This window comes from Sceloporus occidentalis, unplaced genomic scaffold (assembly GCF_023333645.1).
Source record: "Sceloporus occidentalis isolate IW3139 unplaced genomic scaffold, rSceOcc1.0.p SCAF_5, whole genome shotgun sequence".
Lineage (NCBI taxonomy): Eukaryota > Metazoa > Chordata > Lepidosauria > Squamata > Phrynosomatidae > Sceloporus > Sceloporus occidentalis.
Window position 1 is genome coordinate 140,458,299 of NW_028316985.1, and position 22,576 is coordinate 140,480,874.

Sequence of the window (22,576 nt, forward strand, 5' to 3'; positions counted from 1 at the left end):
AGATCTGCTTTAACTATTACTACTACCTTTTTGCAAATCAAGTTTTATTCAAGGCTGAAACATATGTTGATAGCTGGTTTTGTTACTGTTGTTTGTTGCTGTCAAATTAGCTTCACCTTATGGCAACCCTATGAATGAGAGACCTTCAGGGTACCTTTCATCAACAGCCTTGCTCAGATGCTACAAACTCAGGGCTGTGACTTCCTTAATTCAGTCAATCTACCTGTAATGCAAACTTTCTCTTTCCCTGTGCCTTTGGCATTTCAAAGCATTATCCTCTTCCTTACTGAGTCATGTTATCTCAGCATATGGCCAAGTATGATAGCTTCATTTTGGCTTCTAAGGAGAGCTGGTTTTATTACAGCTTGTTTGTACAGTCTGTATAGTGCAATGTTTTTAATAAGGAAAAACATTAGAGCTTATATTCATACAATATACAAAGAAGAAAATGCTTGGCAGAATTTTGGAGTCTTATGTGGAACAGTGAAGAGCGGAAGAAACATTCCTCCCCTTTACACCACCTATTCTGTTGCACAGTCAATGCATTAAAAAAAACCTTTCCATTTCTTTTCATGTTCTTACAACTGTAATACAGGCAAACAAGCAAAATCTTCCATTCACACTGGATGTTTGCCTAGCAAATCCATTTAATGAGAATTCACAGTAGTTAAGTTTGAGACTACAGCTTTAGTGCAAATGTTAGACGGCAAGACATTAATAATGTTGTTGTTGTTATAGTATGTATAGAATAAACAACCTTAGAATTATTTCTAAGGCCAAATGCCTCTGTCATATTTAATTTAGCAAACCTGTTTCCCCTTGCTTCTGCCACATAATGCAGAGCCAGGGATCGAGTCCGCAGTTACCGTTAAAGTACTTACGTAACTAAAGAGTTAAACAAATCCAACACCATCCTTTCCTTCTATATTTATACAGTAAAAGCATTTGTAAACACAACTACTACTGTGCAAAGCAGATACAACAAAAAAGAAGCTCAAACAAGCACTTAATTTGTTCCCACTATTTTGTGGACCAGAACCTCCACTGAAGTTAGAGAATATGCTGTCAAGGGCTGATGGGAGTTACTATCCAACCATACATGGAGAGGCAACAAACTGCACACTGTGATCTAAGTGGTAGCTCTGTTCCTGGTCACCAAAGAAAGTGGAAGCCAATTAAGGGCTCAGTTGAGGTGGGATTGTGTTTTCATTGCTACATCTATTTTGTAGAAAAGAAGGCTGGACTATATGTGACCTTCTAGATATTGTTGACTGTAACTCCTATCATCTTTCCCCATTAGATATGGGTGGCCGGGTATGATGGGGGCTATAGCCCAACAATGTATGGAAAAACACAAGCTGTTCACCAATGATAAAGACATTTGTCTAGAAAAGAGGCTCAGAAGCTGCCCTTGCCTCAAATTTTTTTATTCAATTTCACTTTGCTAAATATCTTAAGAACAATAATATGAAGTGGACAGTTTTCACCATATAAATAAAGCAGCGAATCTGGAAAGTGTGGTGATCCATTTACAGATATTGGCACTTCTGTATATAACTCATGTATATTGGCCCGTGCGGTCTCTTCCAACTATGATTCTATGATTCTATGATTCTAAGTCTAGAAATTTAGGTTAAAAAATAGACCCCAAAAACCTTAGTTGACTTATCCATGGATCAATGTAAGTACTGTACTTTAACTCATATTTTTTTAAAAAGGAACCATCTCCTGGTGAAAGGCAAGAATGTAATCTGTCTTGGAAGCACTGACTGCACTCTACTCTCTCATCCATCCAGCCTTTACTATGAGCACAAACAATTATGCCTGCGGGAATTTTGTTCTTTGGCAATATTTTTCTTTGCTTCGTTCTTTACATCCTTTGTTACACACCCCTAAGTTTTATCTTTAACTTATCCATGTGTCATATCAAAATCCATCATTTTGACCCCAAAGTTTGTCCTCGACTTATACATGAGGTCGACCTATAGTCAAGTATATACGGTACTTGTTTCTCTTCTCTCATTTACAAAGCATGCAGCATCGGGTTCCCAATAAATCTAAGGCTGCCAATTGCGTGCAGAGTATCCAGCATATAGGAGAAACTGTCCTATTCATAACTGTCCCAGTGAGAGACAAAGGAGATGGAGGAGGGAGAATAATGTTCGTCCTTCTTCATGAATTGATTCAAAGATGCTTTGTAAATGCATGAATTGGGCTATTATAAAACAGATGTTTCCTTATTAATTGTCAATATATAGTAAAGTATAGATCTTCTTCAAAGTACACAATTCAGGACATTATTAGCTTCCTGCAGAATATCAAGTCAAAGTTAAGATTAAGCATTTATTTTCACAGTCTGCAAAATGGCCATGCAACATATGAAAGAAACAAATCTCTGTTGAAATAATGGACAAATGGGATTATTTTTATTTATTTACGGTATTTATACCCCGTCCTTCAGCCCTAAAGGCTCTCAGAGCAGCTTACAATTATTATTATTTTTAATTAGACAGTTCCCTGCTCTCAGATATTACGAAGAGATATCTGCTTCTGTATACCTCTCTTTGGGACATGGAACAATAGAGCAACGTTTAGTGCCAATATTATAAAAAAGTATGAACATGATACTTTTTACATTTTACTAATTGGTCATCTGTGCAACACACAGGAGTGACAATTTGTGTGCAATGATTACATCTGGTGGCGCAGTGTTTAAATGCCTGTACTGCAGCCATTCACTCGAAACCAGAAGGTTGCGAGTTCAAGACCAGCAAAAGGGCCCAAGCTCGACTCAGGCTTGCATCCTTCCGAGGTCGCTAAAATGAGTACCCAGACTGTTGGGGGCAAATTAGCTTACTTGCTAATTAGCTTACTTGCTGTTTACCGCTATGATCTTTGGAATAGCAGTATATAAATAAAACATATTATTATTATTATTATTATTATTATTATTATTATTATCATCTCCATTTATGTGGTTGCTGATGCTACTTCCAAATGCTGCCTTATTTCCATCCTAACTCTATAAATGCTTCCAGACTTCCATTCTCCAAAGAATCAACAGTCACACTTAAAATCTCTGTCACAGTTTTCTGCTTATCATACAGAACAGCAAAATACCTTTCTTTTATCCCAGCACATAAGATCATCTTTAAAGAGATACTATACCAGTGTTTGTGAGATCTGGATACTGTTGATATGAGGAAGAAGTAAGTAAGTATTTGATAACTGTTTCCTAAACTCTTCTGAAATGGTCCTTGAAATTCCTGTTCCAAAGACCTGTTGTAAAATAAAATATTGTATTAACCATTTATTAATAATTTCAACAAATATGAAATACTACATTCTGGAACTAAAATAGCGAGAAAATATAAAGACAAACAGATTATGCTAAAAAATTTAAGTACCAGGGATGCATGAAATGTCCATATGCAAACATTTTCAATATGCAAAGGCCCCCAATATTTTTACAGCCTTTTATGCCGGCTACGGGAAGTTAAAAACACCCTGGAGATTCTTCCTGACTTGGCGACTCCCAGTCAATCTGGCACAGTAGTCAGTCTGATGATCTCATAATGTCCACAGCAATCAGATTTAGCTATGTAGTAACATGGGAAAGCCAATTCTGAAGAAGGGCAACATTTTCGGTCTTTTGTCTGTGTAGAAGAAAAAAACAGAAAAGGGGGGGGGGACCTGGGAATCATCCAGAGAAATCCACAGGAGAAATAAAGAAGTCAAATCCCAGCAAGCTAAAAATATGGTCTTTTATTTCCTAAAAAAAAGAGAGAGAGAAAAGACTGATTGTTCTGCTTCAGATGCTCTGAAGATGGTTTTTAGGGGGCTTATATAGAAAAGCCACAAAAGGATTTTTATACAATCCCCAAGGTATGTGTGTTTTTGCTGTTAACTGCCCTTCTGTCTATCCATCTGGCATGTGCTCTTCCTCTCTTTCTGCTGCCCTCCACCTTCCTTAGCATTATTGTCTTTTCTAATGAGTCATGCCTTCTCATGATGTGACCAAAGAACAACAGCTTCAGTTTTGTCATCTTGGCTTCCAGGCAAAGTTCAGGCTTGATCTTTTCAAGGACCCATTTGTCTTTTTGGCTGTCCACCAGATCCTCAGCACTTTTCTCCAGCACCACATCTCAAATAAGTTTATTTTCATTCTGTTGGCTTTTTGTCACTGTGCAGCTCTCACATCCATACATGGTGATGGGAATATAATGACTCAGACAATTCTAACCTTAGTGCTCAGTTGTATATCTTTACATTTCATGATCTTACTTAGCCCATTTCATATTTCTTGACTGCAGTCTCAATTCTGTTCAATGCCTGATCCAAGGTACAAGAAGCCTTTTAACTATTTTGATTTCTTCATTACCTAGGTTGAATTTATGAAGCTCCTCCATGGTCATTATTTTTGTTTTCTTTATATTCAGCAGTAAGACTGCCTTTGCACTTTCTTCCTTGACCTTCCTTAGTAACTGTTCCAAGCCTATGATGTTTTCTGTACAATTTGAACAAATGGAGTTATAGAATGCATTCCTGCCTGACCCCTTTGCCAATCGGGAACCATTCTGTTTCTCCATAGTCTGTTCTAACAGTAGTATCTTGTCCTAAGTACAGATCTCTCACAATTATTTTTTCATCATTGAAGATTATCAGATGGAGAAAAGGAAGTCCTTGTCCTGTCCTTGTCCCTGGTTGCATAAAGGACTTTCACATGATGTCATGCAGAACTGGACATTTTCCCATCCGTAAAACACTAGTGACCATGATGGAGAAAAACACTTTTATACAACATTGCACTGATCCTGTCACTGATCTGTCAGTGAGATGAAGTGCTCCTTCATTGCCCTTCATTTTGTAATACAGTGGGTCCTTATTATCTGCTGGGGTTTGGTTCCAGGATCCCCCGTGGATAAGAAAATTTGTGGATGCTCAAGTCCCATTAAATATTATGGCACAGCAAAATGGTGTCCCTTATATAAAATGAAAAATCAAGGTTTGCTATTTGGAATTTATAACTTTTTTGAATATTTTCAATCCATGGATGCTTGAATCCATGGATAAGGAAGGCCAACTGTAATGGAAGAACCCGTTAATACATTTCCACTTTGCTGACAGAATGACAGGATCAGTGCAACATGTATGAATGTCTTTCACGCGATCGCAGTCACAGATGGGATAAAGATGGGAGAGCCATCCACTTTTCTCCTGTCCCTGTTTTATAATCTCCTATGTTTGTGTGTGTGCCCACAAATGAAAGACCAACTTTTTAGCATCCTGGGACATGCATCCTTTTTTTCTGCGCAGACAAAGGCATCTTATCCCATTCTTGGATTTTTGTGCAATATCCAAAGGAGAGGGGCAGGACTGAAAAGGGTGACTGTATGCACAAAAAGATATTTTGACTGAGATTATTCTGAACATTCCGCATAAAAGAGAAAACAACTGATCTATCAGCAAAGTATACCTATGTCAGACAGTTTTAAGTATAAACATTAAAAATCAATTTCTGGAGCAAAGCAAATTAGCTAAATCCATTTATCATCCATAGCTATCTAGTGTACTGCCTGAAAAAATGGTTAAGAATACACACCTTTTACCCAAACAAAACCCTTATTTAAAATGTGCAGAACTTAAATGAGGTTCTGAACTCTCAAGACAGAGCACTGAGGGAAATAGTCTGAAAGACAAGTTTATTCATAATTATTTATGCTGTTTAGATGAAAATATGTAAGACTGGAAAGTAGCTTTCTAGTTGAGCTTCCCAAGAAAAGCAGATATCCAACTCTCTGACAAGATAGCTCCCCAGTGCTACATAAAAATGAATTTACTCTGAAGAGAGAAGAATAAAGACAGAACAGAATAGTGTTGACCAAAAGATCAGGATTTCACAAATCCACCTGCCTGCTGGCTCTGTCTCTTTGGCAAGTGGTACTACTTCACATGAACCTCACAAAAATCTCCTCTCCTAACTTCTGATAAACTGAAGAAAACCTGGAAGGAAAGCAAAATAAAGGAAGAGAAAAGTATCACACCAGACACAGGTGTGGTATAACTGAAGCCAAGTGACATCTTTCCCTTCACAGAACCTGGATTACAAACTATTTGGTTCCTAAAATCAAAATGAAGCCTCCAATAATTATTTTGTGTCACCCACACAGGTTGATAGGGCAAGATACCCACTGACTTTTAAAATGGACATGATGCAATAATTAAATTATTTATTTATACATTTTTCTATGTATTAAATAAATCAATTTAAGGGCTTGTGTTGTAAATGTGCACGTGTATAATGTAATTTGTAATTTGATCCATTCTAATGAGATACCTTCACTGGCAAGTTCCACTGTCTTTTACACCCCAAAGTAGCATGCAACAGTACCACAACATGCAAGATATTCTGCATGAATAGGAAAACAAATGATATAGCAAAATGTAAGCTATGTTTTGTTCTTTAGTCTTGTGGGAGGCAACTCTCTGCACTTGCATCGGGAACTTATTGTGATGTGTTTCTAAGCTGGAAGGAGAGCAAAGAGTTTGCATAGCATACTACAACCACTGTGACTCCAGAAAAATAACACATTTGATATGTTGCAAGGCAATACTTGCCTACCCTGTATTTCTCAGTCCCACCAAAATGTATCACACATAACACTGCTACCTGTAACATCTTGCTTTGGGTTAATGAGGGAGCAAGAAAGGTCATTTCAGAACTAATACAATGTTAAATGTTCTAAATGAGTAATTAGAAAAACTAGCTAATGATGATGATTCTGTTTTCAAAATAACTTTCCAAAATCTGGGCACACTATAGAAATTTAACTCTGGGCCTGTACAAACAAATACTTTCTTCATTCCCCCCCCCTTCAACATTGTGGCCATACATCGTGCAGGAGCAAAGTATGACTGAGCAATACTACATCTCCTTTTAAAACAATTTATGTTCAGGCTTAAAGCACTTAAAAGTTTGGTAAAATATAAACTTTTAAAATAATCTCAGTTTACCAGTGCCTTATTAAAACAGCATGCAAGCTCTTGTCCTCAATTCTCAGAGAGAGCACACTCTCATTTTCTCTCTCCAACATACATGTAGGAAATCACCAAAGGTAGTACAGACCAGAGGGACAGAGACCCTTATGCGCAGCCTCTTATGTATCATAAAGCATTCTACAAATCTTATTTATTCATGGTCAAGAAACACTAGCTAATTCTTTCCCCCCTTTTTGCCAACTGTGACATTATTCAAAAACAATTATCCTTTTATCTCAAGCTGGTGAATAATAGATTACCTGATAGGAAAATACTCCATGAGATGAGGTATTTATAAATAATGAACTTTCAAAACTGCCTTCTTCAATTGGAAGAAACAGAACTCTGAAATAAATTTTTCCCATTGCTGGAATCACCTACAGATAAAATAAAAGTGTCTGATGTTCAATATACTTAAATTGCAATAATTTCAATTGCTGACTTATAAATTAAAACTCCTTAACCAATTACCCTACACCTAGGGAACAGATATCCCCTTATGCCTCCCTCCACAAAGCCTGAAGACCAATCTGGAGGGTCAACAAGTAGCAATGCATTGAGTGTCTATAGCAGAGTGCTAAGACTGATTGCTCTTTCTTTCCTTCTTTCTAAAGAAGTCACAGTAGAATCAGAGACAATGGCTGGGTTAAAATGCAACACTAAACTCTAACTTAGTATTGCATGCAAAAGTAACCATTAGCCTTATGCTTGCATGCTCTCTGCGCCCCCAAACCATAATTAGAAGTTTCCAATCATGATTAGTAGCAAACCATGATTTGCCCTAACCCTGGTAAAATATATAGTTGGTCCTCCTTTATCAATGAATTTAACCATCTACAGCTTGAAAATTATTCAAAAAGATATAAATTCTAGAAAACAAACTTTGATTTTGCCATTTTATATAAGGGACATTTCACTATGCAACTGTATATGATGGGACTTGAACATCCATGGATTTTGGAATCCACAGAGGGTTCTTGAACAGTTCTGGATATAATGGCAAACAATGATTTGCCACTGACTGCAAATCAAGCCAGTGCAGCCAGAAATGTCTATGTTTACTTGAGTCACAAAGTGTTTTGAATGCAACAACAAATCACGATTTAGTATATCATGAATAAATAACAGTAGCCTCAAGCTCATGCACTCAACATTGGGTTCTTCTTATCCAGCCCAGCCTTAAAGATGACACTGGGATCATTCATTTCTTGGTTTAAATTAACTGGAATTTTTCATTGTATCTGAACTGGGGAACTCTGGTTAGTTTAAACCATGGGGGAGGGGTGGAACATGCCAAGACCAGAAACCATCATTTTATAATCATTTGTTTCTGTATTCCATAGTTTCAGTCAACCACATTTTACCCTTCTCAAATACAAAGCCAAAGTCAATTGAAAACAGGAAGCAGCCATTTCCAATCTCCATCATGTACCCACACTGGAAGAGAGGGCAGAAAGAGCATGCAAACATGAGGTTCATTTAGATTACTGTTACATCTGAAATGAGACATTCTTTTTCTCTTTAGCAGAAAGAGAAAGAACAGGTTAAGAATGTGACATGCATGGCTGCTAGAGACTCTTATTGCACCAACAATAAGCATGGACATGAAAAGAAGCTTGCTTTTATTTTTATTTTTTAAATTAAATTTAACAGCAAGGCCAGGATGCAAAAAGCCATCATGTGAATACATTCAAATACTCCATTTGTGTTTCTCAGATAACAGCTGCTATACCACACAACAAATTGCATTTGAAGCACAGGGCAGTTTTAAAGATGTTTGTAATACATCCTGGGGAGAATTATCCCCAGGGACATCTTGAGTACTTGAATAGTAACTTTGAGAGTATGAAAGGTGCAGTCCTTGCACATGTGCCTCAAAGTAAATCCCACTGAATTTATGGGATTTACCTCAGAATAAGCAAACACGAGGTTGCACTGTAAGAAAAATTTTATTTGCAGTTGGAAAATTCTCACAATGGTGCTATTTTAAAAAAAAGAAGCACTTCGTTAGCAATTATTTTAGGTCCTAAACAGACCGTCACTTTGTGCCGGCCTGGGGCCAAAAGTAGGGCTAGATACGGCTGGGTGTCCACATGCACCAGCCCTACTTTTGCCGTTTGTGTGCCATGTTGATACGCGTGCCATGATAACGCATGGGCATCAGAGCCCCCAAATGGCGCTGGCCGGAAGGAGCGTCATCATGGTGCACAAGCGTCATCATGGTGTCCCTTCCAAGAAGCTGCTTTCAGAAGCTTCTATTTTTCCTGAGAGGGAACGGATTGTTGTGCTGTGTGATTGCTGCAGCAACAATCTGGGGCAAACGGGCAGCATTTCGCCACCCATCTGTCGAGCCCCTTAGTCTCAGCTTTTGCTCACTGCCCACAAATGATGTTATTTCATACATATTTAGCTGTAACAAAGTTATTCAAATTCCTTTAATTTTTTTTTATTCAGCTGTCGAAACAGTGTTACTAATCTTTCTTTTTCTGACAGTAATTCATGGTTGCTCAAGTAATCTATTCAACAGGTACACATCTGCTTCCCTCCATACAACCTCTATGCATCTGCTGTTTGTCCTCATGTACTGTGCAAGAACCTAAGGCCCCATTCCCATTTACAGATAAATTGGTGTGTGATCCAAATCGATGGATAGATTTGACTGCGGAGCGTGATTCCCACTACATTTGTCCCGATCGCATTTTCCCCTCCAAAATAATCCACTTGTCGTTCACATTCAGGCATGAATCGATTCAAAATGGACCCGCTCTATTTCAATCCACATGTGGTTCACACTTGCGCAGATTTGATTTATCAAAAAAGAAGTGGAAAAAAACAGTGTCAAAAAGACGTGGGTTAAATGGGTCTAGTACATGCCCCTCCTCTCAGAATCACTTCAGCGATTTGGATTAAGTGGGTCCCAGGGTCATTTGAACCAGTTCGAACTGATTCACAATCCAGTTTAAAAAGTACTGGGAATAAGGCCTTGGAGTGAGCATAAAAGATCTAATTCAACCAGGGTTCCAAAATCCACACAGATCCCATTATTGTACTCCATTCAATATGCAGGTGTCAAGAATAACAACCATATGCAAGTCAGAGGAGAAAGTCAGCAGTTATGACTCAACTTCCTTCCACATATTTAGATGTTTAGATTTGCCAGCTAGCCAACTACACAGGTGAACGGTAACATTCAATGGATAAAGTTAATAGGGATTTCTTGAGTATCCCCACAGAGCAGCATGACTGCTATAATGCCAATAATGATGGTTATAAGGAAGGCATTTCTATAGCATTGTTAATGTTAACACTTTTCACTTAATCACTTTTCACTCTGTGCCATTTTTTAAAGTGCAGGAAGAAGGTCCCTAAGGAGCTTACAAAGTACAAGACAGGTCCTTGCCCCAAGGAGCTTACAATATAAAATGCAATACTGATGTGAAAATAAAAGGAGGAAGAAAGAAAGTGTAGGCAAAGGTAAAACAATATGCACAAGGCTTAACACAAACCCACACAGTTATACATGCTTAACCATTGTTTCAGTATGACACAGGAAATAGAAGGTGACACTAAAGGTTTAGCAAACAAGATTTATTTTGAGCAATAATTAAATAAAGCAAAAGAGACAATCATACTGGTGTTCAGGAAGACATATCAAACATGTAAGGCATAAAGGCAGAACACAGCAATTTCAAGGGAGGAAGACACCCTTGGATGGTGTCACATGGTGGATGTACAAGAGGACATATTGCAGGGACAGTGTAGATATAAGGGGAAGGCAAGAAAAGACCATGAAGAGCTAAGGAGCTTCTGCTAGACTTAAACATACAGAGATCCAAAGAAGGTGATCATGCGATTAGAAAAGGCATTATAGGTTAATGATTTTTGGCTGCAGAGCACTGGATAAATGGGGAAGGAAGAGTTTTCCTTCTGTCACAGTATACATCTTTTGATATCTAAAGCAGTTTCCTATGTAGCTCAATGACTGATGACTGAGAAACTTATATTCACATACTTTTCGGCAGACAACTGTTTGCATCCAGACCTTACATGCTTTTGTTTATGCTGGCTTCTACAAAAAGGATTTTTGGATTTTGAGCTGTACAACAATATTGTTCTTTCAAAAATTATTCAGACACAACATTATGATCAAAAATGACAAAGCAGATATCCTTTTTAAAAGTGGTCTACTGTAGTTCACCTTTATATGAAATATGTAAGACAAACAAGTAAAGATTTTTTAAAAAAATTTTTTTACAATATATACAGCCACCATGTAATACTGTAATTATAATGTGTTTATTTCAGAGAAAAACAGAAGTTTGATAATATATGCTTTTTCCTTCCAAAGCTGCAGACTAACTATGTATTCCCTCTTTGTGAGTAATGTTTTCAACTCTTCTCACTTGCCTTTTTTAATACATGGACTCATACTAACAGCATTTTTTAATTTTAACTCAAATTTCACAGTTTTCAATTTTAACACAAAATAGCCCCTTCCCTTCCCTAACATACTGGGGAGAGGGACCTTAAGAGATTTCTTCCCCTTTCAGAAGATTCTGTTCAGATAGGAAAGACATAATTCCTAACACATGTTCTCTTTAACCAAGCCTCGGGTACTGGCAGCATTCCATCTTACACCTTCTGCAATCTTGTCTTAAAAAAACAATGGGCATTCAAGTTATTCTTTTTCCAAGTAGCAGTGGCAGTACCATGTAGAAATATCTGATGGATTCCACAATAAATATCCCTACTACTAGGAAGAAAAAAAATTATTTTCCCTGGGGAGAAAAATGAACTGAAGCTGCAGCCAATTGAGTTTGCAAAAATCACCATACTACTATGAAAAAGAGAAGCTTCTGTGGGTCTTTGTCACAGCTGTGAAAGGCCAGTTTTTCAGGAGAATCTTCAACTCAGTCTTATTAGAAATATGGAAAATCTTGGAAAATCAGGAACAAATTGATGGGTGGGACAGTAGGGAAGGGAGAGCCAACAACTAATGCTTCAGGCCAAGAAAAGCATGAAGCTCTTGGCACTTCATCACAGCATAGTTTCCAAAATTACATCGACACTTACCCTGCTATGAACAGGAGACACATGAAAATGTCTAGTAGCTGTAAACACTGAATTCACTATAATGTCTCTATCCCTACTAGGATTGTAAGCATATAGCATTTTAGCTTTAGGCAATCCCAGTAACCTAGGGGAAACAAGAAAGAGAAACTACTGTGATAATGAAAACAACATGCAATCTTTTAAAAAAAACTTTCCTATCCATATGCAGAGTTTAAGACACTACATAAATTATGTTATCCAGCATATATATTAGTAATATGGAAACTCCTCCTCTCGTTCCCCCACACCACCACCAGCTCTCATGGCTCTCCAGGGAAAAGTTTGTCTTTCATAAGAAATAAGTTGTCAGTTTGGATGTGCTGGCTAATTATACTCTGTGCTTGCCTTCTAATCCAGGAGTGTAACATACATTGCGTTTTGCTATTCTGGTTTAGAGAGAGCAAACTATTATTAGGATGTAACATCAATGGTCTGTGTTAAAAAAAAAGGAACTGTTAAGAGGACAGGATGGGAGAAGTAAGCACATGAGCCATATGGATTGGTAGTAGGAAGTGCATGGATCTCCAGAAGCTGGGCTTCTACTCCACTCACCACCAGATATGTTTGAAAGAGTTTATGAGGGCTATGATCCAATGACGTCTGGAGAGCCACACATTCCACGCTTGCAACATCTGAAATGAGTTTCTGAAATATATTTGGTTGGTCAACAATTTAAATTATTGTAAAAAGTGTCCAAGTGTCTGTTTAGATTTTACTTCCTTTTCCTAAGGTTACTATTAATTTGAAGTGAGCAAAAGGTTTACTTAAACTGTTGCTTCACCATTTTAAAAAATCATTTTTTTCCTGCTCTTCCTTTAGCCTTGTAAATTACACTTTTTTTATCAACAACCACTATGAATATGTACCATTCTTACTGTATATTTAATGGCAATACTACTATGGGCAAGTCACATATTTGAAACCACATAATTATGGACAATCAGAAATAATGGAAGAATAAGTGGGAGCATGTTATGAACTCTTAAAAATCCTTTTTAGTAAAATTTGTGTCACTGGTCCCAGTGATGCTTCTGTACAAATCAGGGGTGGGAATTATGTGGCCCTCCAGATACTGGGAACTTTGATGTGGATTCAAATACTCCTTATGGTGGACTATGACGACAAGGCCTACTGGGAGCTGGAATCCCACATCAAGAGTGCTGCGCAACTCCCACACCTGGTATAAACAGTAGTCTGGTACAAACATTGGTCTGGTTCTAAAACACACCTTTTCATTACCAAATACTCAAGAGTCTTATTTACCTCTCTTCTAACATGGTCATGAAAAGATTGGAAATTTCACTTGCCTAATTTAATCCAGTCAATATTTGTCATTATAAACAAACTATAGTTTGTTTGAACTATTGTTTACAGCAGCAGTGGCTGTTTTTCCAGCTCAATGAGCATATAAAAAGAGACATAAAACTGTTCTCTTTCACCAAGCTTTACCACATCTAGTCCATCAGTTGCATGCTCTCCACACCTGGTTTAGTGAACAAGCCAAGATTTGTTTCTGAACTTGGTTTGTATGTAAACTATAGCTGCCGTGCTAGCTGGGAGGTTCTGGTATGTGTATTTCCAAAGAGCAACTCTTCTAAACTCTGGTGTAAAATAACTATAGTTTGACCTAAACTGGACCGCTAAGCAGTTAGGGACTCCAAACTCCTCACAAACAAGACAGTGAAAAGGAACTGTGTGTGTTGGCCAAAGTGAATAAAACAAGAGAACATTAAAATTTCTTTCTAATGTGAACTCGTGGTCAAAGTTTTCCCCACATTTTTTAGTGCAAAACATACTCACTGCATTCCAAAATGGAGAATTGAAGGGTGAAAATGGAGGACCCTCCCATTAGGCATTTTTGCAGAGAAGCTGAAAAACAAGAAAAAAGTGTATGTGTATATATATATATATAAATGTATCTGTTAAAAAGAGATGAAAACAGAGGTCTAAATCCAACTGCTAGCTCTAATTAGAGCAGATGCAATAGTAAGTTCCTGAATGCTGCATTTATGTAAATCGCGCAAGTTGAATCAATCTGCTCTAGGTGTGATTAGCAAATTGGATTTATGCCAACTATAAGTTTAAAAGCCTGCCATCTAGTTTCTTTCATATTCACTTTGTATCAAAACCGCCTATAAAAACTGTGAAATTCAATAATACCACATTCCACCCTTTACCATCATAATTTTAGGCTTGGCACATACCACTTTCACAAGAGCTCAGTTTATGTGTACATTTTTGAAATATCTGAGATCTATCTATTTATAAAAATTGTTTGTTGTTGTTAGGTACCGTCAAGTCAACTCTGATTTAGACAACCCTTTCATAGGATTTTCTTGGCAAGATTTATTCTGAGGAGATTTGCTACTGTCTTCTTCTGAGACTGCAAGAAAGTGACTCAATCCATTGGATTTCTGTGACTGGGTTGGGATTTGAGCCCTTGACTCTAAGAATTGTAGGCCATCTCTCAAACCACTACAAAGATCCATCTGAAGAACTCAGTGACTGGCCAGGATCATTGAGGAGAATATCTGTTCATCAGTTTCCTAGTTGTAAATTACTGCTGACAGAACCCTCAACCCAGCATAGTATCAGAAAAGCAGTGATTCCAGACTCCTTGGCATGCTATTACTGGGAGGTCCTAACAACACCCAGGCAGTTGCATTCTGTGCTACCTGCAACTTCAGAAAAGGGAATACTACAAATCACAATTAAAACTTTATTACAAACTGCTATTGGTTCTATCAGCTCTGTCCATATTCATATCATGAAAACACCCGTGTCAGTGTGACTTCGAAAGCTTGCAACATGTACGGTAATTGTACGTTTTGGTTGGCACCATAAAGGTATCATTGTTTGGATGTTATATGTACATTTTGCTTCACAAGAAAAACAGCAGCCAGATACTTTTCCTAGAAGGTAATGATTAGTCACACCAATTTCAACAGGTGCAAACAAAAAGATTATACTCCAGTTTACCTCTATTATTATAAATACTTGACTATTAATACTTTACTAACCCCACTTCTACATGTTGATCACAGCCTGAATTGACTTTTATGCCCAGAGCTTAGAATTTACTTTTAGCACTACAGTGCCTAGCAAGTTTATAATTTACCATGCCGGCAGAGGGATTCTGGGAACTCTACTTCAAAAAGTAACTTTTTTTCCTGATATCTATGTGCATATACCCAAAGCAACAAATTGCAAGGTAGGAAACATATAGCCCATGTGCAGTGTAACTGTGGTTAAAATCATATGGGCATGCATGTCCAACAACATAAATATTTTTAAAGTTTTAAAAGCTGGACAAGGGAAGGGGTGAAAATCTGAAGTCTCCCCAAATACCTTCTCACTTTGACTTATCCTCCAAAAACCCTTTGATTCATCCCCAAGATGAAAATGGATTTTTAACAAAGAGGTTCTCTTTTCCATTCTTAGTGGTTCCATGCTAAAATGGGGGCACAGTGCCCACAAAAATGTCCCCCCAAAACCCAAAACAAAAAAGATCCCCAAATTTGTATTTTTGTCTCCTGATATTTTTAAATGTAGTGGGACCCTCAGTGGGTCCCTGGGTGAAAAAGTGGTCCTTGTACCAGTAGACATTTCCCACCCTTGCCTTAGAGGCAACACCAACCATACAGATCTTCATTTTCCAGTTACTTTCCATTGACATTAATGTGAAAACTTAAGTCATGACTTACTTAAGCTCCACTGACTGGATCCAGACTAATTTTCTGTGAATTGAAGTAACAGATGGCAGCAAAGGGGAAGGAAAGGTGTTTTGGGGGGGGGGGGGTCTGTCTCTCTGCCCCTCCCCAGAGTTTCTCCATTGTCCCAGAAGGGTCCCCCATCTCCAGAGAAAATTTCCTGGGTAAAATGTTAAATGTTACGTCCAGCCCCAGCAGCAGAAAAAGGGGAAGCCTGACCAGATATCCTTTGTTTTGTATTAATTAGGGATTATAATGACTGGCCTTAAGGATCATTTTGTTTAAGTGTTATCAACAGTTTGAAGTTAAATAGGTTTTCCTGCAAAGTCAAAAATAGCTTTAATGTTTCACTTTCAGCTGGGGGCACTTTGCAGAGTAATCCACAGCTACACAGAAACTAGTTTATCTCTTGGTAGAAATTGAGACAAATAAAGGAAGTAAAATGAAGTTGCAAAAGACAAAGTAATAGGAAGTTAACACACTTGTTAAACATCATTACATACATGTTCTTTGTTTAACTACTAATGTAATCCTATTTCTAATCCAAGTACTTTAAAAAAGGTCATTTAACAATGCATGACTGAAGAAGAGCTAGCCAGCCTGATGTCCTTCAGATGTTTTGGGAATGTCACTACTACAACCAGTGGTCAGTGATTATGGGAACAGACATCCCAAAACATCGGGAGGGTGATGGATTGTCTGGTCCTGTAGGGCTGGCTGCACAGAATGATTTCATTTATATGATCTACAACCCTGCCATATATAATTCTTCCTGCATGAAACTGATAGCCTGGGCTTATCTGGTTCTTCTTAAATGAAGTAATACAGACTCAGGAAATACCAAAACATGGCTCATATGAAACTTTCTAATGTGCCTAGTGCATGTAGACACAAAGTAACTCTTTTCCATTTTCCTGAAACTTGTTTTAAAAAATAGCTAGCAAAAGAAAGATCAGCAAAGGTTGAAGAATGCAGAGTCAAGGGTTCAGCTGTACCACATTTCATTCACAAATGTTCTTGTCATTTTGTACGATCCAATTCTGTTCCAGTGAGTTATTTCAAATGTTGTGTGTGATGCAAAGATTCAGGCAGGACTGCTCTTTGCAGAATTCTATAAAAAGGATAAGACTGTTTATGTTCAAGAACTGTGTGGCATTCTGTCAGTAGGTTTCAGTATGAATTTTAAACAGGGAACTGAAATTATAAAGAGTGAAAGTGTGCTGGTGGAACATTGTTGTTGAGGGCATGCTCTCTCATCTGAGAAATCTATGCTATGTCAAATCAGCAATAACACACTGGGTGGCCTTGCAAACCTCTGTCTTTCTGTTTCTCTTTTTCTCAGGAGGTCCCAGATACATTTATCAGATTATTATAAGGACTACTGAGATAACTAATATGTGTGAAGAGTCATATGAAACCAAATATTTTAATCACTGATGGAAAAAGAGATTCCACCTCAACATTAGGAGGAACTTCCTGATAGTAAGGGCTGTTCAGAAGTGGAACACACTCCCTCGGAGTGTAGTGGAGTCTCCATCCTTGGAAGTCTTTAAGCAGATGCTGGATGGCCATCTGTCGAGTATGCTTTGATTGAAAGTTCTTGCATGGCAGGGGGTTAGACTGGATGGCCCTTGTGGTCTCTTCCAACTCTACAATTCTATGAAAACATTAAAATGGTTTTCTATCCTATTTGTATGTCTCAGCTTGTAATTGGGTATTTTTTCTTTTTTTTATTCAAACTGGCTTTCAGTGCTGCAAATTAAATATGAATATTTGAAAATTAATGTAACAGAACAAGTTAGACAGAATAATAGTTACTTCTAAGGGCCATTTGTCAAACCATTACCCAAATTTAACTGGCTGCAGATCTTGTCCTAGAAAGAGGAAAGCCTAATTACATCTATCATTTTGGTAGAAGATAACCAATCTAATGCCAGAAGAGTTAGTATGAAAGGGATTTTTCCCTAGTGAAAACAGAAATGTTTATTTTTCTATTAAAATTAATAATTTGTAATTTTGCATTACTAAGCACTTGCTTTTAGGCTATGCTGAAAGTAGAAAAAGAAAATACATTAGAGAAAAATTGCACAATTTATTGCTAGTCAAACAGTTTTAGCATTGTTGCAATGAATGTGTAGACAATGTATAGACTCCTTATGTCTAGAAAACTCTTACTGCTAATATCTGAAATAAATATAAAATTAATTCACTGAACAAAGTATACAGTACTCCAAAAATATAAATAGCATTATCATTAGCAGAGAGATATGGTGTGGAAATAAACACAATCCTCAACTTCTGAGTTTTGCATGGTGTGCCATGACTGTAATATCTTGGGTAATCATCCAAATAGCTAATGCATCAAATGTAATTGTTCAAATGTAACTAACAATACATAAATTGTGCATTAGGAACCAGTTTGATCAGATGCTATGGTTTACTTGAATCTAAGGAAATTAACTAAATTTCAAACTGAATGCAGCACAGTGGCTTCTAGACATATAGACACAATATGAAACAGAGATGAAAGAGCAATCCAACTCTCATCATACCAAAGCCCAAGAGTGATGGAAGATACTTCTGTGCCCAATGTGGAAAATCTAGATGGTGCCCATATGCTTCTCTCACAACTAGAGGTGTGCCCAAGTGCACATACTAGATTTATTTATTTATGATGCATGACATTTCCCTCATATATAATAAAGTTCTGCTGCACCATATAAATATGGTTCAACTTGATTTAATCTAATTATGGCTTGAATAACAGCTCCTCCATTAAACAAATGTCAAGCTCATATACCTTGCAAGTAGAGCACTGGGTTATTGTAATTTCCCCCCTCTCTTTTTTCCCTTCTTGATATTGTCAATGTTATACTGTATTTCAGATCAATTCAAAAGTACTATAAAGCAGAGGAAAGCAGTAACACCCAAATAGGAAATAATCATCTGTAAGAGTGCTCAGATGATGTGTCAGATTCTCTTAAAGGGCAATTTAAACATTTGCAAAATCACTGTAGCCTGAGTGACAGAAAAAAAACAGGAGCTAAAGTGGTATAACTGTTCTTACATTTTTCAACTGCACAGATCAGTGTTAGTGATGGTGGGATCATATTTATTCCTTCTCACTCCCCTGATCAAAAAAACTCAATATACACACAGGCTGCTAGATTCCCTCACCTCTAATATTCTGTGTTCTGGCCTTTCCAGACATTTCACGAGGTACATTAGGCTGAAAGTGTGTGTCTGACCGCAAATTACACAGGTTGTCTCCATAAATTAGCCAGGATTTCAACACTGTTATTCTTGGTCTACAAGGAGACCAATGGTGGGCAAAGTACCACATGCAGCTTCCGAGGCTGTCCCCCCCCCCCCCCCAATTGCTTCAGAATGCCCTCTGGGGATGTGAAGGAGATTTCCACCATGTTTGGGAGGCCCACCAGAAAACCCTTTTCAAAATGTTCTACAGTACTACTGAAATTTACACTACTAGTTTTAAAGCATACTGTTTAAAAAGGGGGAAAAAATACAATTTGAAAAACTTTCAAGCACATGTGATTTTTACTGAGGTTAATACCAAAGTAAATATTTCCCATCAAGAAGACTTTTGATCCCTAACTAATAAAAACCTCACTATAGCTCTCTTTGTTGCAGCACCCTCCAGAGGTTTTTGATTAAAACTGTCATCATAGTTGTGCTAGGTGAAGATGATGGGAGGTATAGTCCAACAAAGCCGGAGGGCTCTGGTTAGTCCCCAACTTTCTGCGTAATCTATTTTTGCTGCATCTGTACTCAGCCCTATCTCAGAAGAGCTCAGTTTCTTGCCACTTTATTCCAAAAGACATCCTCATGAGTGTTTCATACCTGAGCTGCAATTTGAACTCAGATCTCTTCATTGTAAAGAATGATCTTCTGTAAGATTTTTCAGCACACACACACACAATATTAGCAAGTATGTCCTTACAATTCCAGTACAGCCATATGCCAGCTACCAAAGCCTCTGAGAAGATCCTTTCTGCAAAGCCTTTTTATGCCTGCCCATTCCCCCTTTGTTCTTTGTCCCTTGTCTAGCTGGAGATTTTGTGACAGCATCAACATTGGGAGAATGGTGAAGGAGACCTGGAGAAACACAGACTTTAAGTGTTCAGTCACAACAGCTTGTCTGCAATAAATTGTGCAATAAAACTTGAGTTGGAAAAGAGCAGGATCCTACCATAGCTGTGTGTGACTGTCCTACAACAGGCAAGGTGAATAGTAGCAGCCTCCAGAATCCCTTACTGAGCTTGCATGAACAGCAAATCAGCGAGAAAAGGGAGAGCAGATAAGCCTGTTTTACCTGCTCTCCATTCAGTATCTTAACATGGAGCGATCAGTTTGACCACCCAGCAAAATGAAAGTCTTAATAAAAGTGGAGGCTGGTAAAAGAAAAAGTAATCCCTTGATGTACAGTACAGTATACAGCGAGTGTAATGAGGGAAATACCCCATGACCTCATTAAGAGGGCCAGGCTTCACCATCTGCATGACCTTGAATCCGCGTATGGTGAGCCCGCGTATGGCGTGGGTGCATAGTACTTTGGAAGATATTTTCAATGATGTCTAGAAAAATACAAAAAATATTTTGATTTTGCTTATCTGACCTGGTTGCTTCATTTCACAAGTAAATATTGTTCATTTTGGACAAAAGGTTTGCTGTAACATATTAAACTGCTCTTGTTTTTCGGTGATGTAGGGACTATCCCTATTCTTTCCATGTTAATTCTGCCTCTGGTATCAAAATTTCTATTCAAGAAGTAATGCTCAGGAACACATCTGAACACATTTAACTGAAGAATTATAGCTGTACGTCTTAGCAACTTTGCAGCCTGTCCATCATGTGTCTCCTTGGACTCAACCAATTTGAGAATTCTTGTATAGTAAGTGACACCATATACTTAAAGCCTATTGAATCTTCTCTTCTAACATGGAGAAAAATCTTATGATACACCCACTTGACAGTGCTGAGGCTTACTGTATGGTGGGGGGGGGGATACTAGCACTAAGAAAAGCAGGACAAAACAGTGGATCCTAAAAGACTTCTTTATAAAAAGGCGCATAAGCATTTCCCAGATGCAGCTTAATATTAAGTTATGTTAAGTTTTTAAAAGAATGGCATTGTTGAGAGGCATACAGAAAACCTTCAGGTTCACCAGTGGAGTAAAACTGTAAAGAATTAAGCATTCATTAGCAATAATCTTACTGGACAAAAAGCTTTATACAACAAGAGAAAAAAGTAAGAGACTCAAAGTGGGAACCCTGCAGAAAAAATCAAACTGGCACTGAAGAAAAGCAGTTAACAGCAACAAAGCATGTAAGCCACGGGTCAAGGAGCTGGTCAAGCAGAGGCCTTTCAACTCTATATTGTTGCTACATACAAGCAAGGCTTTGGGGGGGGAAATGACAAACAATAATTTACTATGGAAAATCCTTTCCACATATAACCAGCCATTCTCAAGGCAGCATATATTTTGAAATAGATTTTTTTTTAAAAAAAAAACTGAGTCCATGATCAAATAATCCTTTATTTCTTTATCAAACTACACTAGGTTGACCGGCAAAATGAGAAATTGTAAGGCAACAAAACTTCATTTAGGTAATTTTGCAATTTGCAGTTTTTTCAAACACCAAATGGCTCACAGCAACTGAGTATCTAAACTTGAATATCAGACTTCCTCTTTCCATTCTGTTTTCTTTAATTTAACTTTTAATAATTCATCCTTGTTGCATCCCTGAAGGTATTGCATATATTATCTTCCATTATATTATCCTAATCTATTTAGATTATGGAACAATGTTTTAGGCAGGAATACATAAACTACAGGTTTTTTATGGAAACCTCGACATCCACTAATGCAAAAAATAGAATTCAAGATCTCTGACCATAGGAATTATTTTTGCACTTTCCAGAAATGAACAGAGATTACAGAGCTGTTTATACACATACATGCACATGCACACGCGCACACACACGCACACGGACTACCCTGAGCTTTCTGCATTTCAAAGGTATAATTTAGTGCAATTGAAGAGTATCACTTTATTGCTTCTACTGTAAAACAAGTGATTTTAAGATTAATTATGATTAATAACTTATAGAATATCCATATATACTCGACTATAAATCGATCTCATATATAAGTCGAGGGCAAGTTTTGGGGCCAAAATTATGGATTTTGCTATGACCCATGGATAAGTTGTGGGTAAAATTTAGGGGCATATAGTAAAGGATCAAAAGGATGAAGCAAAGCAAAACAATGTCAAAGAACTTATAAAATTCCAGCAGACATAACTCTGTGTGCTTACTCTTAAGATTGGATGGATGAGAGAGTAGAAGGGGGTCAGTGCTTCACAGATTATACTCTTGGTTTTCATCAGGAGATGGTGCCTTCTTTTAAATAAGATTTAAGATACAATACTTACATTGACCTGTGAAAAAGTCAAGTCAGTTTTTTGGGGTCAATTTTTTGCCTAAATTTCTAGACTTATATATGAGTACATACAGTACTTAGCCAGAGAAAAATGAGAAATGTGGCACAATAAAAAGTTCAGGAAAGAGGAAGATAATTATTCTGCCACTTGGATGAATACAGAGACAAAGGAACTGTCATTACTGATATGCCTAAAAGACTGTTCTTTCTTTTGCTCAAGAATGCTATTTTTCCCAGCTCCTCTTCAAATAAT

General features: G+C 37.5%; 1 protein-coding gene and 1 non-coding gene across 6 annotated transcripts in view; both read right to left on the reverse strand.

Moving 5' to 3' along the window:
• TMEM131L (transmembrane 131 like) overlaps positions 1 to 22,576 on the reverse strand; it is an 87,712-nt gene that overhangs the window by 44,067 nt on the left and 21,069 nt on the right. For 4 of the 5 annotated variants that reach the window (XM_089525659.1, XM_089525658.1, XM_089525657.1 and 1 more), the window contains exons 4-7: positions 13,951 to 14,019; positions 12,112 to 12,235; positions 7,299 to 7,415; positions 3,169 to 3,279 (exon numbers count right to left, since the gene is read on the reverse strand). In XM_089525659.1, the coding sequence (XP_089381785.1) occupies positions 3,169 to 3,279; positions 7,299 to 7,415; positions 12,112 to 12,235; positions 13,951 to 14,019 (421 nt within the window). The remainder of the gene's footprint in view (positions 1 to 3,168; positions 3,280 to 7,298; positions 7,416 to 12,111; positions 12,236 to 13,950; positions 14,020 to 22,576) is intronic. The other variant, XM_089525660.1, reaches the window with a different exon arrangement.
• On the reverse strand, positions 731 to 862 carry LOC149312904 (small nucleolar RNA SNORA66). Its single transcript, XR_016281547.1, has one exon. It is a non-coding gene; the product is annotated as a small nucleolar RNA SNORA66 (small nucleolar RNA).